Raw genomic sequence first — 12852 nt, 5'->3', positions numbered from 1 at the left:
AGGTTTAGAGTTCCTTGAACTATTCTAATTATCCGTTACATGGTTAGGCACATAACAATTGGAATCATAGCCAAACACCACGTTGCTTCCACCATGGACAACCGTCGTTTGGAACTTCAAATGTCGCAGTTGAATTCTATTCACCAAGAAATGCTTCGAAAACGCGTGAGATGTTTGTTTCTAGTAACAAACGTTTTCAACACATGCTATCAGGTGACCATCGTCATGTTACATCCTAGCCAACCACAAACACCTAACAACCATCATCCCAGCATACGCCCACCCACAAATTCGCTCAGTAGCACTGTTGATTCTACAGTTTCGTGCCGTCAGACAGCTATATCTTCACCATCCTAGATGCACCGGACACCACAGAACGGTCATTCGTTCCACATAAGCCCTAAAAAGCACCACATCGAACAGCCGTCATGGTTCCCTCGTCAACCATGAGCAGCCCACCGTAGCCGTAGATCTAGAAATCATCGAATCTAATCTTCCAAACGTGCCATCAACCACTGCAAACCAGTACATGGTTCCATTCCACGCCGCCACAATTCCTCTAGCGCCATTGCATCAGTACCAAACATGGGAGTGATGGATGAGAAAAGGAGTCCCACCAGCAATAAACAAATAACTGTAATAGGAGTTATTATAAGTGTTTACCTATTATAATTTATTAGTAGAGAATAAAGGATATTGTATATCCTTAACTATTAGTATATTAGTAGAAGTCTAAAAGGTTTACCTTCATCGTTGTTATAGGTATTTATGTAGTTATCATCAATTTTGTTTATCTTTTAGCATTGTAAGGTTATATATAGCATGTTGCTTGATTAATAGAAGAATCAAAGAAACTAATTATCAACTCTAGTAGTTATTTTGGAAGGTTTAGGGTTCATTGAACTATTCTACTTATCCTTTACGTGGTTAGGCACGTAACAATTTGCTTGATGTTGCTTAGATTCCAATTGATGGATTTGATTTAGAGTTTCATTATGGGTATTTTTGTTTTGGTGGAGGATAACCGAATGTGTGTTGATTTTTTGGTGGTTAGGGCCGAGGGTGGCACATAGCCAGCCCCATGCGCTTGGGGTGGCGGCGATCCACCCTAGAAGAGGAAGACGCCACCTCTGGGGGTGGCTCACAAGCCAACCCGTCCTCCAAAGGGGTGGCTGAATTTAAAGAACTTGAGTTTCTAATTTAAAGAATATGATCTTTAGGTTTTACCCAGATTTGAAATAGGTCCTTTTATATTTTTTTCGTCAAAATGAATGGTTAGTCATATGTCACGTATGTCTCAATTGCCACGCTAGCGTTCATATCATCAATACATAATATCAAATGTCATATAATTAAGCTCTAAATCATCCATAAAATAAAATAAAAAAATTAAAAAAAAAAAAAAAAAAAAAAAAAAAAAAAAAAAAAACCTCAACTAAAAAGACAAAAACCATATTATTTGTCATCTTAATCTTCTAAATTTGTAGGGTTAGAGAAAATACCATTAACTTTGACACTGGATAGACCCTAGCACGTCAAATGAAACACATGTGACAAATAGAAAATCATTAACTTTAATGGTAAAGTGAGAGAAGGACCAATTTAAAACTTGAGTAAAACTTAGTGAATTTATTATTAAAATTGAAAACCCAATGACTAAATTTAAATAAAATGAAAACTTAGAAGTTAAATATGATTTCACCCTCCCCCCACCCCCCTCCTTTTTTAAATTCCAACAAGGGCATAATGGGAAAATTCTGGCCCAAGTGGTCACGTGCATGGCATCCAAGAAGACGGAATCTCCTAACCGAATGTCTACATTATATAAATTTGGTAGTTTAGAGGACCACATCACGTGAGTTGTGAGTTCATGATACTACATTACAAACGATGGTTAGTTTAAGGGGTTAAATAATATTTAACCTTAAATTTTTTAAATGATTTCATCTATATTATTAAATGAAAAATGCTAGGTGTACCAAATCTTTTACTAAGAGAGTAATACCAAAATGATGTGGAGCTTATTTATTGGAAATGATTAAAACAAGTAAATAAAGAGAAATGCTTCAGGTACCAATGAATAAGCTCTGCATAATTTTGGTTCATTCTCTCCGTAAGAAATTTAGTACTTCTAGCATTTTTTTTTTATTAAATACAACAATATAAAATATAAACCATAAAAATATTATTTTTCATTTCAGTTAAAATGGAGAGGATCTTGTTTCATGCCAAGAAAGCATATAGAATTAAGTCCAAGCGGATGAAACCTTAACCCATCATATATATATATATATAAAAGCCAAGTTTTTCCTTAGAATGCCATAGAATAGTGAAACGTGGCATGAACCCATACTTTTTAGTGACTAAACCGGTCCTTTAAATGCTGAACCGGTCTTTTAAATAAAATTGAACCGGTCTATTTAATCTCTCCCTCTCTCTCTCTCTCTCTCTATTAATATGATACAAATAGTCTCTATATCATTTAATGATATAAGTAGGACTTTTTGTTATTTTTATATTTTTGGTTGAAATCTAAACTCTCTATTAATGGTACAAGTAGCATCTCTCTCTCAATTAATGATATAAGTATGACTCTTTGGTATTTTTTATATTTTTGGTAGAAATCTAAATATGTTTCCATTTTGTTTGTGAATGTTTATGAGATTTTTTTTTTGTTCATTTGTTTTTTCGAATGTTCAGAATTATATAGGATTGAAATATAATAGATATCACACCAACATTAAAAAACATTCCTACTAATTTTCTATTTTATATTTTGATAATCAAAATCGTGGTTTTCTTCTTGCTATTTTTCTTCTTCATACTTATTTTCATTCTAAACTACGTACACCTATGAGAACAAATATTTTAACATGTTTTAATTTATATGAATTAAACTAAAAATAAGGGTCTTATGTATTAATTCATTTAAATGTTTTATATACCATATATATATATAAAAGCTGAGTTCCAACTTAGAGTTGGCCTAGAATTAGGACACGTAACATGAATCCATACTTTTTAAATATTGAACCGGCCATTTGAGTAAAAAACTGGTAATTTAAGTAAAACTAAACCGATCTGTGTATTTCAAGTAAAATAAATTGTGCATTTAATATCACTAATTAACTATCAAAGCCGAGTTTTTCCTTAGAATGTCATAGAATAGTGACACGTGGCATGAACCCATACTTTTTAGTGACAAAATCGGTCCTTTAAATGCTAAACCGGTCTTTTAAATAAAATTGAACCAGTCTATTTAATCTCTCCCTCTCTCTCTCTCTCTCTCTCTATTAATGATACAAATAGTCTCTCTCTCAATTAATGATATAAGTAGGACTTTTTGTTATTTTTATATTTTTGGTTGAAATCTAAACTCTCTCTATTAATGATACAAGTAGCATCTCTCTCTCAATTAATGATATAAGTATGACTCTTTGGTATTTTTATATTTTTGGTTGAAATCTAAGTATGTTTCCATTTTGTTTGTGAATGTTTATGAGATTTTTTTTTTTTGTTCATTTTTTTTTTCGAATGTTCAAAATTATATAGGATTGAAATATAATAGGTATCACACCAACATTAAAAAACATCCCTACTAATTTATATTTTGATAATCAAAATCGTGATTTTCTTCTTGCTATTTTTCTTCTTCATACTTATTTTCATTCTAAACTACACCTATGAGAACAAATATTTTAACATGTTTTAATTTATATGAATTAAACTAAAAATAAGGGTCTTATGTATTAATTCATTTAAATGTTTTATATACCATATATATATAAAAGCTGAGTTCCAACTTAGAGTTGGCATAGAATTAGGACACGTAACATGAATCCATACTTTTTAAATATTGAACTGGCCATTTGAGTAAAAAACTGGTAATTTAAGTAAAACTAAACCGATCTGTGTATTTCAAGTAAAATAAATTGTGCATTTAATATCACTAATTAACTATCTTATATTGAATAAAAAATGAATAGAAACGTCAATTTTTTTTGTCATTAAATCCTCACTAATTTCTACATCTTTCTCTTCCTTTAAGTAAAATCTTTTACTCTAACACCGCTTCCCCTCCCACTAAATGTTCGTTACAAATTAAACCTCAAAGAGTCAAATGTCAGTTTTTTTTTTTTTTTTTTTTTCTTTGGGAAATGTCAAAAGTCACTCTAATATCTCTCACTTTCTCAAATAAATATATGGAGAAGTAATGGTTTGTGGCTATGCAAAATTGCAATGTTGTTTACATTACCGGAGAGTGATGCTCAAAGCAAAAAGAGCAAACTTTTTGCTATTGTTGGAACCTTTTTGTTTGTAATATTGCTATAGCTTTTTTTTATTTTTTTTTTATTTTTTATAATTTGCCTTTCAATTTTGTTGGAGTTGTGTTCAATAGAATTGTAAATAATATGTTTGTATTTATTTTATGTGCTTCTGTTTTTCTGATTTGATTTTCTATCCTTATTTTTGCATTGATAATTTATATTTTTTATTTTTTTATTTTTGTTGTTTTGAGTACGAGGTATGATGATTTTTTAATTTACGTTGTTCACTGATTTTCTTTTCCCTGTATTATGCACATTGTTAACGTACTTAATTGATAGACAATATTGATTTTCAAGGTTTCATATGAACCGGAAAAGTATATGGAAAAGAAAACTCTAATTTATTCATTATTTTTCATTCAAATTGCTTATTTTATCTTTTGTAAATTTTACACTAAATTCAAGAAAATGATGGTGAGAGAGAGTTTCCTATGGTTGTTTTTTGTACGGGGTATGATGATTTTTTAGCGTATTATGTTTATTGAGAAGTTTTTTATTACTTTGTGTAACACAAAAAAGATAATACTATTATTATATGGACAGAAATTTCTTACAAACCGGTTTGTAGGAAATTTCTTACAATCCACATATAAGATTGACACGTGTCATTTGGCATGTGAGAAGCATATGTTATTTAAATAGCATGTATGAACATAGCATTAATAAAAAAAACATGTGCTTCTCACATGTTTAAAGGATACGTGTCTTTTTTAATTGTGAGTCGTAGAAAATTTCCTATAAACCAGTTTATAAGAAATTTTTGTCCCTATTATATTATATTAGTGTTTTTCAATTTTCAATTTTTATCTATATTTTTTATGCTTCTCTTTTTTCATTTTATTATTATTATTATTGTGAAACTAAATTATAAGGAAGAATCCCGCGCATAGCACGGGTTACAAGCTAGTTAATTATAAAGAGGAAATAAGTAGTTGAAACCCGGTAAAGTTGCTTTAGGAAAACACTAATCCCATATAAGATGAGTAATAAAACTCATTATATTTCTTTCTTAAATTAAATGTATGAAAAATTACCTAAACCAAGAAAATCATCTAGGGTAATACTGTTACTTTCCTTGATATTATTTAATATAAAAAGACTTTTTATTTTCTCTCTTTTTTCATGCATTTAATTTTAAAAAAATATTTAAATGATATAAAAAAAAAAAATAAAGAAAGCTAAATGATATAAGATAAAGAATGCTTTTATGAAGTATATTTAAATGTTATAAAAAAAAATGAAGTATATTTAAATAACAAAACAAAAAATAGTTTAATTTCTTAAATTTTTTTTTTAAAAGAAAAAAAAAATCTGAAAAGAACTCTATCTATTTAGGGTTACCGGATCATGAGTCCTGATGGAAAATAAAATCAAAGCAATTATAAATAATTAAATAGCAATTAACGGTTCAGATCTAAACTAACAAAAGCTATTTATTAAGACCCAATAGGAAATCCTTTGCAGCATGGTATCAGATGCGCACCGAGGAAGCCACTGAAAGAAGCAAAGCATCGCCGGTGGAAAAGTAACCAAAAAAAACCCGCTTCTATCTCATAGCAAAACACTTATCAGATATATGAGATAGGCTTTCCCGTATTCTCTGATACTCGAATTTTGAGAAATCGAAGCATTAGGGGCGACAAAAAAAGATTCGTACAAAACCCACCATGGGTTCTCACGATTCATACCAAAAGGTTTGAAATTCCTCTGATCCCTCACTCTTACTGCAATGGAAATCAAAACCCTTTTCTGGGTTTTCTTTGTTTGATCTGTGTTTGCAATCTTTGTGGGCATTTCTAGGGTTAGGGTTTCAGATACTGTCCTTCTATAGCTTGAAACACATTGGCTGTGTGTTTATGGATTTGGGTTTCTCTAAGTTCTTCAGAAATTGATCTTAAGTTTTGGATAGAATTAAAAATATCCAAGCGTTATATTTTAGCGGATGAGCAGTGTATTGATTAGTATAACTAAGGATGCAATCAAGAAGGCGTGAAGATTATTCTACACTATCTCCAGCTTCTAAGCTACGTGATGAACATCGATTCAAAAGGGGTTCTAACCCTTATAATGATACTCGCCGTGATGCGTTGGATAGGTCTCCACGTTCCCGACAGAGTCTGAGTCCTAATAGGTTAGATGGGTCCAGGCGGGTTGTGGGTGCGAGTAGAAGGAGTTCTTCTACTGAAAGGAGGGACTATGGTTGGCATGTGGGCGGTGGTAGTGGGGACAGGAGTGATCGGATGCGATCAAGGTCACCCCCTTTTGAACAAGTGCGGAAAAGGGCTCAATTGGATGAGGGTGATATTGTTATGCACAGGGATTATGCGCTGCCGATGGAGTTGAGGCGAAGATATGAGTTGTCCGGGCACAATGATTTTAAGGTCGGTGATGATAGCTTGAAGTCAAAAAATGTTTATGGATATCAGAATAGCAGTCATAGAATTGGCAAAGATATTGAATTTAGTGAAAGCAGATTGTCAGCTGTTGGTGGACATGGGATGTTGGCTCAGAAATCAATGGCAGTGGAAGATGGTGTTACTCGGGTATCATATCGGTTGCCTCAGGATCTGGGTCCCAACTCAAGTTATGGAGAAACTCGTGGGCGCATATCATCCTCATCACAAGGTGTAGATATACGCCAGTTTGAGGAAAGACTTCAATATCGGGACCCTATAGCTGTGGATAAGTTACCAATCATGGATTCCTACAAAGATAAAGAGAAACCCATGTTTCAATCAAGGGATATGGCATATCCCACTGGGTCAGCATCTCACTCCAAAGATTTTGCAAGCGCCTCCCCTCTAAAGGATTTGAAAAGTTCCTCTTCAAGGATGTTGAGGAATGAGTTTTTGGGTTCTTATCGGGATGGCGTGCACTTGCCTCATTCAGATGTATTTTCAAGGAGCAGTGGAAAACTTATAGATCCTGTAGGTTTTAATGAATATGGGCAAAGTCCACTTACAGATTCCGTCGGGGGCCCTGAAGCTGGACATAGGAATCTAACATATTACCAGAGAGGTGCATATAGTCCAAGCAGGGTCGAGTGTGAGGAGTATCCATATCCCAAACTACGGGGAATGGTAAATGATGATCGTGAATATCCATCTGATGACTTATACAGAATAATGCCGTCACGTGCTCCACTTGACTATGATAATGCAAAAATTGATTATGATCGTAGAGATTTGTCAAGACCTGGCCTTATGCACCCTGTTGTAAACAGGGTTGACGGTAATACTGAGGATTCTTATGGAAATCCCCGAAAGGGTATTATATTGGAGCATCCTACTTTACAAAAGCAAGCGATTTCAGACTACCTTGATATGAATGGAACATCAAACGCATCAAATCCAGGTGGGGAGTTTTTTGGTTCTGGATCTAATCATGTTGAGTTTGGAAGGAGAGTGTCACAAGATTACAAAAATTCACATTTTGGGGTATCACAGGATCATCAAATATCACATTTGAGATCAGATTATGGTTTTGGAAAAGATGCCGGTCCAAAGTTTCAGAAGGAAAGGCTGCACAGTCCTCCTGTTTCTATATATGATACAGATATGAATAGACATTCTTTAAGGACACAGAGAATGGAGGAGCTTCGCGTATGTGAACCATCAGATAGGGTGCTTAAAAGAATGTACAGTGTCATGGAAGGATTAGGTGCGCGTGATTCTACAAGACTCATGTCAAAATGGAATGCACGGGGAGAGCTTCAGGATCTATACGATAGTGGTGAAGAGTGGATTGATGAAGATACGAGTGTTTTGTATTCGTCTGAAGCTGTGGGATTTGACCCTAATGAATACAGAAAGTCTAGGAGGATACATGATAGGCTAGAGTATCGACAAGATTTTCTGACTGATGATAGGTTATCATCTCAAGATTCTTTTGCACATAGACAAACGCATTCAGTTAGATTGTATAAACATGGTGGTCGATATACAAGGGATCATCCAAAAATTGGTTCTTTGAGCTCGCAGGACTTGCACCATTTTGATAGAAGAAGTGGTCTTCACAAACAGCCCAAAGTTTGGAAAAGAAATGATGATTATCAGGAGGATGTACATGAAGATTATGATGACCCTTCGGAAGATTGCGCAGATCCCTTAGAGTCTGAGCCAGCTGAGGACTCTGAGGAGTTCAAATTACTGGTACATGAAGCCTTCCTAAAGTACTCTAAACAATTGAATGGGAATCCAGCTGTTCAAAGACGTTACAAGGAACAAGGAAAAGCTGGTAGTTTGTTTTGCATCGTATGTGGGAGAAGGTCTGTTTTCTTTTCCGTTATATTTTTAGTGAAACGTGGAACACCCTGTTTTCATTTTTTGATTCAGGAATTCCCCAGTACTTTAGCCAATGCAGTCAATTGAGTATGCACTAACCCTCAAGATTTTCTGGTTTTGGATTTGTTTGGAATTTTTTACTTGGCTTCCTGCAATTTCAAACCGATAGCTGATTTAATATAGATATATATAGGGTTATGGATAGTGTTTGGAGATGGATGGTTTAGTGTATCGATTCCATGTACTGTCATAGGTAGTTTTGGTAAACTCAAATTTTATAGAAGTGACTTCACAAACCTCATTCAATGGGCCTTTTATATTATTGAATTAGGGTGAATATCAGATAGATGATTGCAGCTGTTCGTCTTCCATCCTTGCTGTTTCACTGAGTAAATAGTTGGGAACAGCTGAACAGGGCTATTAATTGGAAGTAGGGTGCTGGTCAGAGTTAACTTTATATAGTCGGTTTCCTCAGTTGTTCATTTGCCAATCATGACAAATTTATTGACCTAAACTGGATATTTAGGGAAACCACACTATCTAATGATCGACCAAGGGTTGTAGTGCTACAGGTAATGATCAAGCTGCAAATTTGGTTTGCTGTGAGACGAACAGATTGCAGAGTAAGCATTTCAAATTTATGACTCTGAGGCTGCTATACAGAATAATATTATTACAAAATAGTAAACGGAAGGAAAAAAAAAGACCATAGAAACAACAGAAAATTTGAATAAAGGTTTTTGGGAGAATATGCTTAGTCATGTACTGTTTGATATGTGGTGTGATAGCGTTTACATGGAACATTTTGAGTCTCAAAAGAGTTGGTTAACCTTGGTACTGTTCGAGAAAAATTGGCCACTTGAGAAATGAAGATTAGTAAGTGACATTCTACACTAAATTTCAGCAACAGCTGTATGGTACTAGTAGTTATAGCTAATAAGCCTTTTTAGCATGATGTTAAAGGAACTTGTGTGGATGGATTGGTTGTAGTCTCTAAGTCTGATTATTTATGCATGTAGGTGTAGTCTTTAAATCTCATTGTGTGTCGTAATATTAGCATTTAGTATTTATTATCATAGCCATTTTTGCATGGTGGTAAAGACAATCAGAAGGGTGGGTTTGTATGTTTCTACAAACTATAATTCCAATTTGGTAAGCTCATATGGACATTTTTAAAAAAGAAAAAAAAAAGAAAAAAGAAAAAGGAAAATGGATTTCTTTGGAGTCCCTGATAGAACACTATGGTTCATATGATCGATGTTCCAGATTTAAACTCCAAAGATTGCATGAGTTTTTCATTTTCTTTCCTTTTTTTTTTTTTTTGGGGGGGGGGGGGGGGGGGGGGGTGGTGGGGGGTTTAACAGCTGATATATTTTGCTGGGATTGGTCCAAATGTGGGTGTAGTAGCCTTTTGCAGTCTGCCTCTAAGATGAGCACTCATGGGGAACCAATGAATCAGTACTAAAACAATGATAAAAAGCCTCATTCTCATGGATGTAGCTTCATATGCAAGACTTACGATTTCACTAAGAATTAGTATCATGGAGAATTTGATATGCCCGAGTAAACCATCATGACCTCCAAAGTTCGGTGGCATTTATGGCATATTTTGAGATTGTTGAGGGCGCCTTATGTTTTTAATAAGACTTGATTATTACTTATCAATCATGTCTGAGCAAACAGAGAATCAATGTCAGAGATAGAAAGGTAACAAGTCTGTGGATCAGTAGATAGGTTGACAAAGCAATAACTGATCTCTTTCTACGCATGGTTCCTGAAAGGCACGAGGAATTTTCTAAAGAACTGATTATATATCAACTGGTGATCTTTTCATCTGCAATGCTTTGGGTGCAATGCATTTAAAATAGAGAGCTGCACTCATGAGAAGTGTGATCTTGGATTATGTCTACATTGGCGATTATTATGTCACTGGGAGATTCAGAAAATGAATTAATTTTTAGTTTGAGACTCTGTAGTGGGCACAGATTTATTCTACAGTGCAAGTATAGTGTTGGCAGATTAGAGAGGGTGAGATTAAAAGAATCAGTGGGGATTAATGGGCCAAAGTGAAGTCACCAAGTATCTGAAATTCTCTTTATCCAATTATGGGCTATGAGACCTGGACTTGATGAGAGACCACATTTCACGATTGATTATGCAGCTGGTCCAAATATGGCAAGAATGATTTTGGAAGTGCTAATATGCTTTGCTTTTATTGTTATATTATTATTTTTTAAGAAGAACCTGTTGTTAACGTCATTGATTTGATAAGCTACAATCTCCACTGGCAGTGGAATTATTGTTCAGTTGTCATCTGCAAGCATGTTTGAAGAATTTGTTTGCTAACTTTTTTCCTTCTTTTGCATTTTCCTTTAGTGGTGCTATGGAACACATAGGCTTCAAGTTTCATTGTATGGTCATTGGATTTGGTTTTCATTCTTGATATCTGCTCTGAACTATCTTGTTGACTAAGATACAAAGCTTGTTTATTCTATGTTATATACTAATGCTTATAATAATTATTTGGAATTCTATATATAGTAACTAATTAGAGTTGCTCTCTGGAGCAGTGTTTATAGATGAAGCACCCATAATGTTTCTTCTCTGTTTTGCACTTATTGGTATAATTTAATTTGGTGTGTCATGTTTTTCTTGGCAATTTTATAATTAATAATGCACTCTGTTAGCATTTGTTTACATATCTGTGCTGTTACAGCTTCTCAAAGGAGTTCATGGACACTCAACGCTTGGTAACACATGCCTTTATGTCTCACAAGGCTGGGCTGAGAGCACAGCACTTGGGTCTTCACAAAGCAATATGTGTTTTGTTGGGGTGGAATACAGTTGTCCCCCAGGATACAGTAACATGGGTTCCTCAGGTCTTGCCTAATGCTGATGCTTTGGCTCAGAAGGAGGATTTGATACTCTGGCCTCCTGTCATTATCATCCACAACATTTCTATGTCAGAAAATAATTCGGAGAAATGGAAGGTTGTCACAATCGAAGAGATTGAGGCTTTTATAAGAAGTGAGTGACTTTGACTTTGTATGATCAATAATGTAAAATACAATTTGTTGAAAATTAAATCTGAGTAGGTATTAATCTATGCATGTTAGAGTAGCCTCTTTGTTTAATTTTAACCATCGAAAAATACATTTGCTTTCTTTTGTAGTGTGCATTATTTGAATGAGTCGCAATATTCAGCTGTTTGTCAGTAGTATAACTATCATTTATATATGAAAAAAATTTGGTTCATTTAATCTCTTAAATACAAGGCCAGAATAATCATTTGTTGTTTTAATGCACTTCATTTCAATGACTCAACTTATTATGGCAGGGAAAGGTTTTGTAAGGGGAAGAATCAAGGTGTGCCGGGGAAGGCCTGCAGATCAAAGTGTTATGGTTGTAAAGTTCTTGGGCACTTTCACTGGGCTGGCTGATGCAGAGAGACTTCATAAGTATTTTGCAGAGAATAAGCATGGGAGAGTAGATTTTGAGCGATTCATATCCAGCAATGCGAAAAGCAGCAACAGTTGGGATGCCAGGATGCAGGGAGACAAGGTGGAGGAACATATTCTGTATGGCTACATGGGTGTTGCAGAGGACTTTGACAAAGTAGATTTTAATACAAGGAAGTCGAATTTGGTAAAGAGCAAGAAGGAGATTCAAGACCTGGCAAATGCTCCTCTTAGACCTGATGAAAGGTAGCTGTCCACATATAACATGTTTTTGGATGCTATGTAGTTTTGTGTTCCCCAAACTCGTTCGATGATTTTAATATATAGTTTTTTTTTTTTTTTTTTTTTTTTTTTTTTTTTTTTTTGTGTTTCTCTTAATAGTTCAATACTCATGTAAAACAGATGTTTACCTCAAAACTTTGTTTCTGTTATATATAATATGTTTTGCTTCTAATGATTTGGCTGCAAAGAATTGAAGATATTGACTCCACAGCATTTATTCAAATCAATTTTCTGAAGATATGGCTTTGCAGCTACTGATGAGAATTCTCCCTTCTTAAATTAAAAATTGCAGAAAAAAAATTGGTTCCTATGTTTTTTTTCTTACAGATCTTCTCAGTGAGTTGATTTGGGTTGATGACTTCTTTTTTTCTATTGGCTTCACTAAAGGTAGAAGAAATATGGATCATATTAATTTGAAAGTATTTGTTCATTCAATCTTACAACAAAGGAAGGCTTCAGACTGTCAAAAGTTCTGGGATTCTTGGGCTGTGGAGGCCGTTT

General features: G+C 34.3%; 1 protein-coding gene across 1 annotated transcript; it reads left to right on the top strand.

Moving 5' to 3' along the window:
• The first annotated feature begins 5800 nt into the window (after positions 1-5800).
• LOC133879610 (uncharacterized) lies at positions 5801-12405 on the top strand. The gene is made up of 3 exons (XM_062318235.1): positions 5801-8595; positions 11328-11638; positions 11949-12405. The coding sequence occupies exons 1-3, from the start codon at positions 6302-6304 to the stop codon at positions 12317-12319; spliced, it is 2976 nt and encodes a 991-aa protein (XP_062174219.1). The 5' UTR covers positions 5801-6301; the 3' UTR covers positions 12320-12405.
• The last annotated feature ends 447 nt before the right edge of the window (positions 12406-12852 follow it).

Source organism: Alnus glutinosa, chromosome 10 (assembly GCF_958979055.1).
Source record: "Alnus glutinosa chromosome 10, dhAlnGlut1.1, whole genome shotgun sequence".
NCBI lineage: Eukaryota > Viridiplantae > Streptophyta > Magnoliopsida > Fagales > Betulaceae > Alnus > Alnus glutinosa.
Note: the sequence above shows the minus strand (reverse complement) of the source record. Positions and strands in the feature narration are given on the sequence as shown.

Coding starts and splice junctions, on each gene's coding strand:
- LOC133879610 (XM_062318235.1), top strand. CDS start 6,302: ATGCAATCAAGAAGGCGTGAAGATTATTCTACACTATCTCCAGCTTCT. Junction 8,596..11,327: donor TGCATCGTATGTGGGAGAAG/GTCTGTTTTCTT, acceptor GTGCTGTTACAG/CTTCTCAAAGGAGTTCATGG. Junction 11,639..11,948: donor GATTGAGGCTTTTATAAGAA/GTGAGTGACTTT, acceptor TTATTATGGCAG/GGAAAGGTTTTGTAAGGGGA.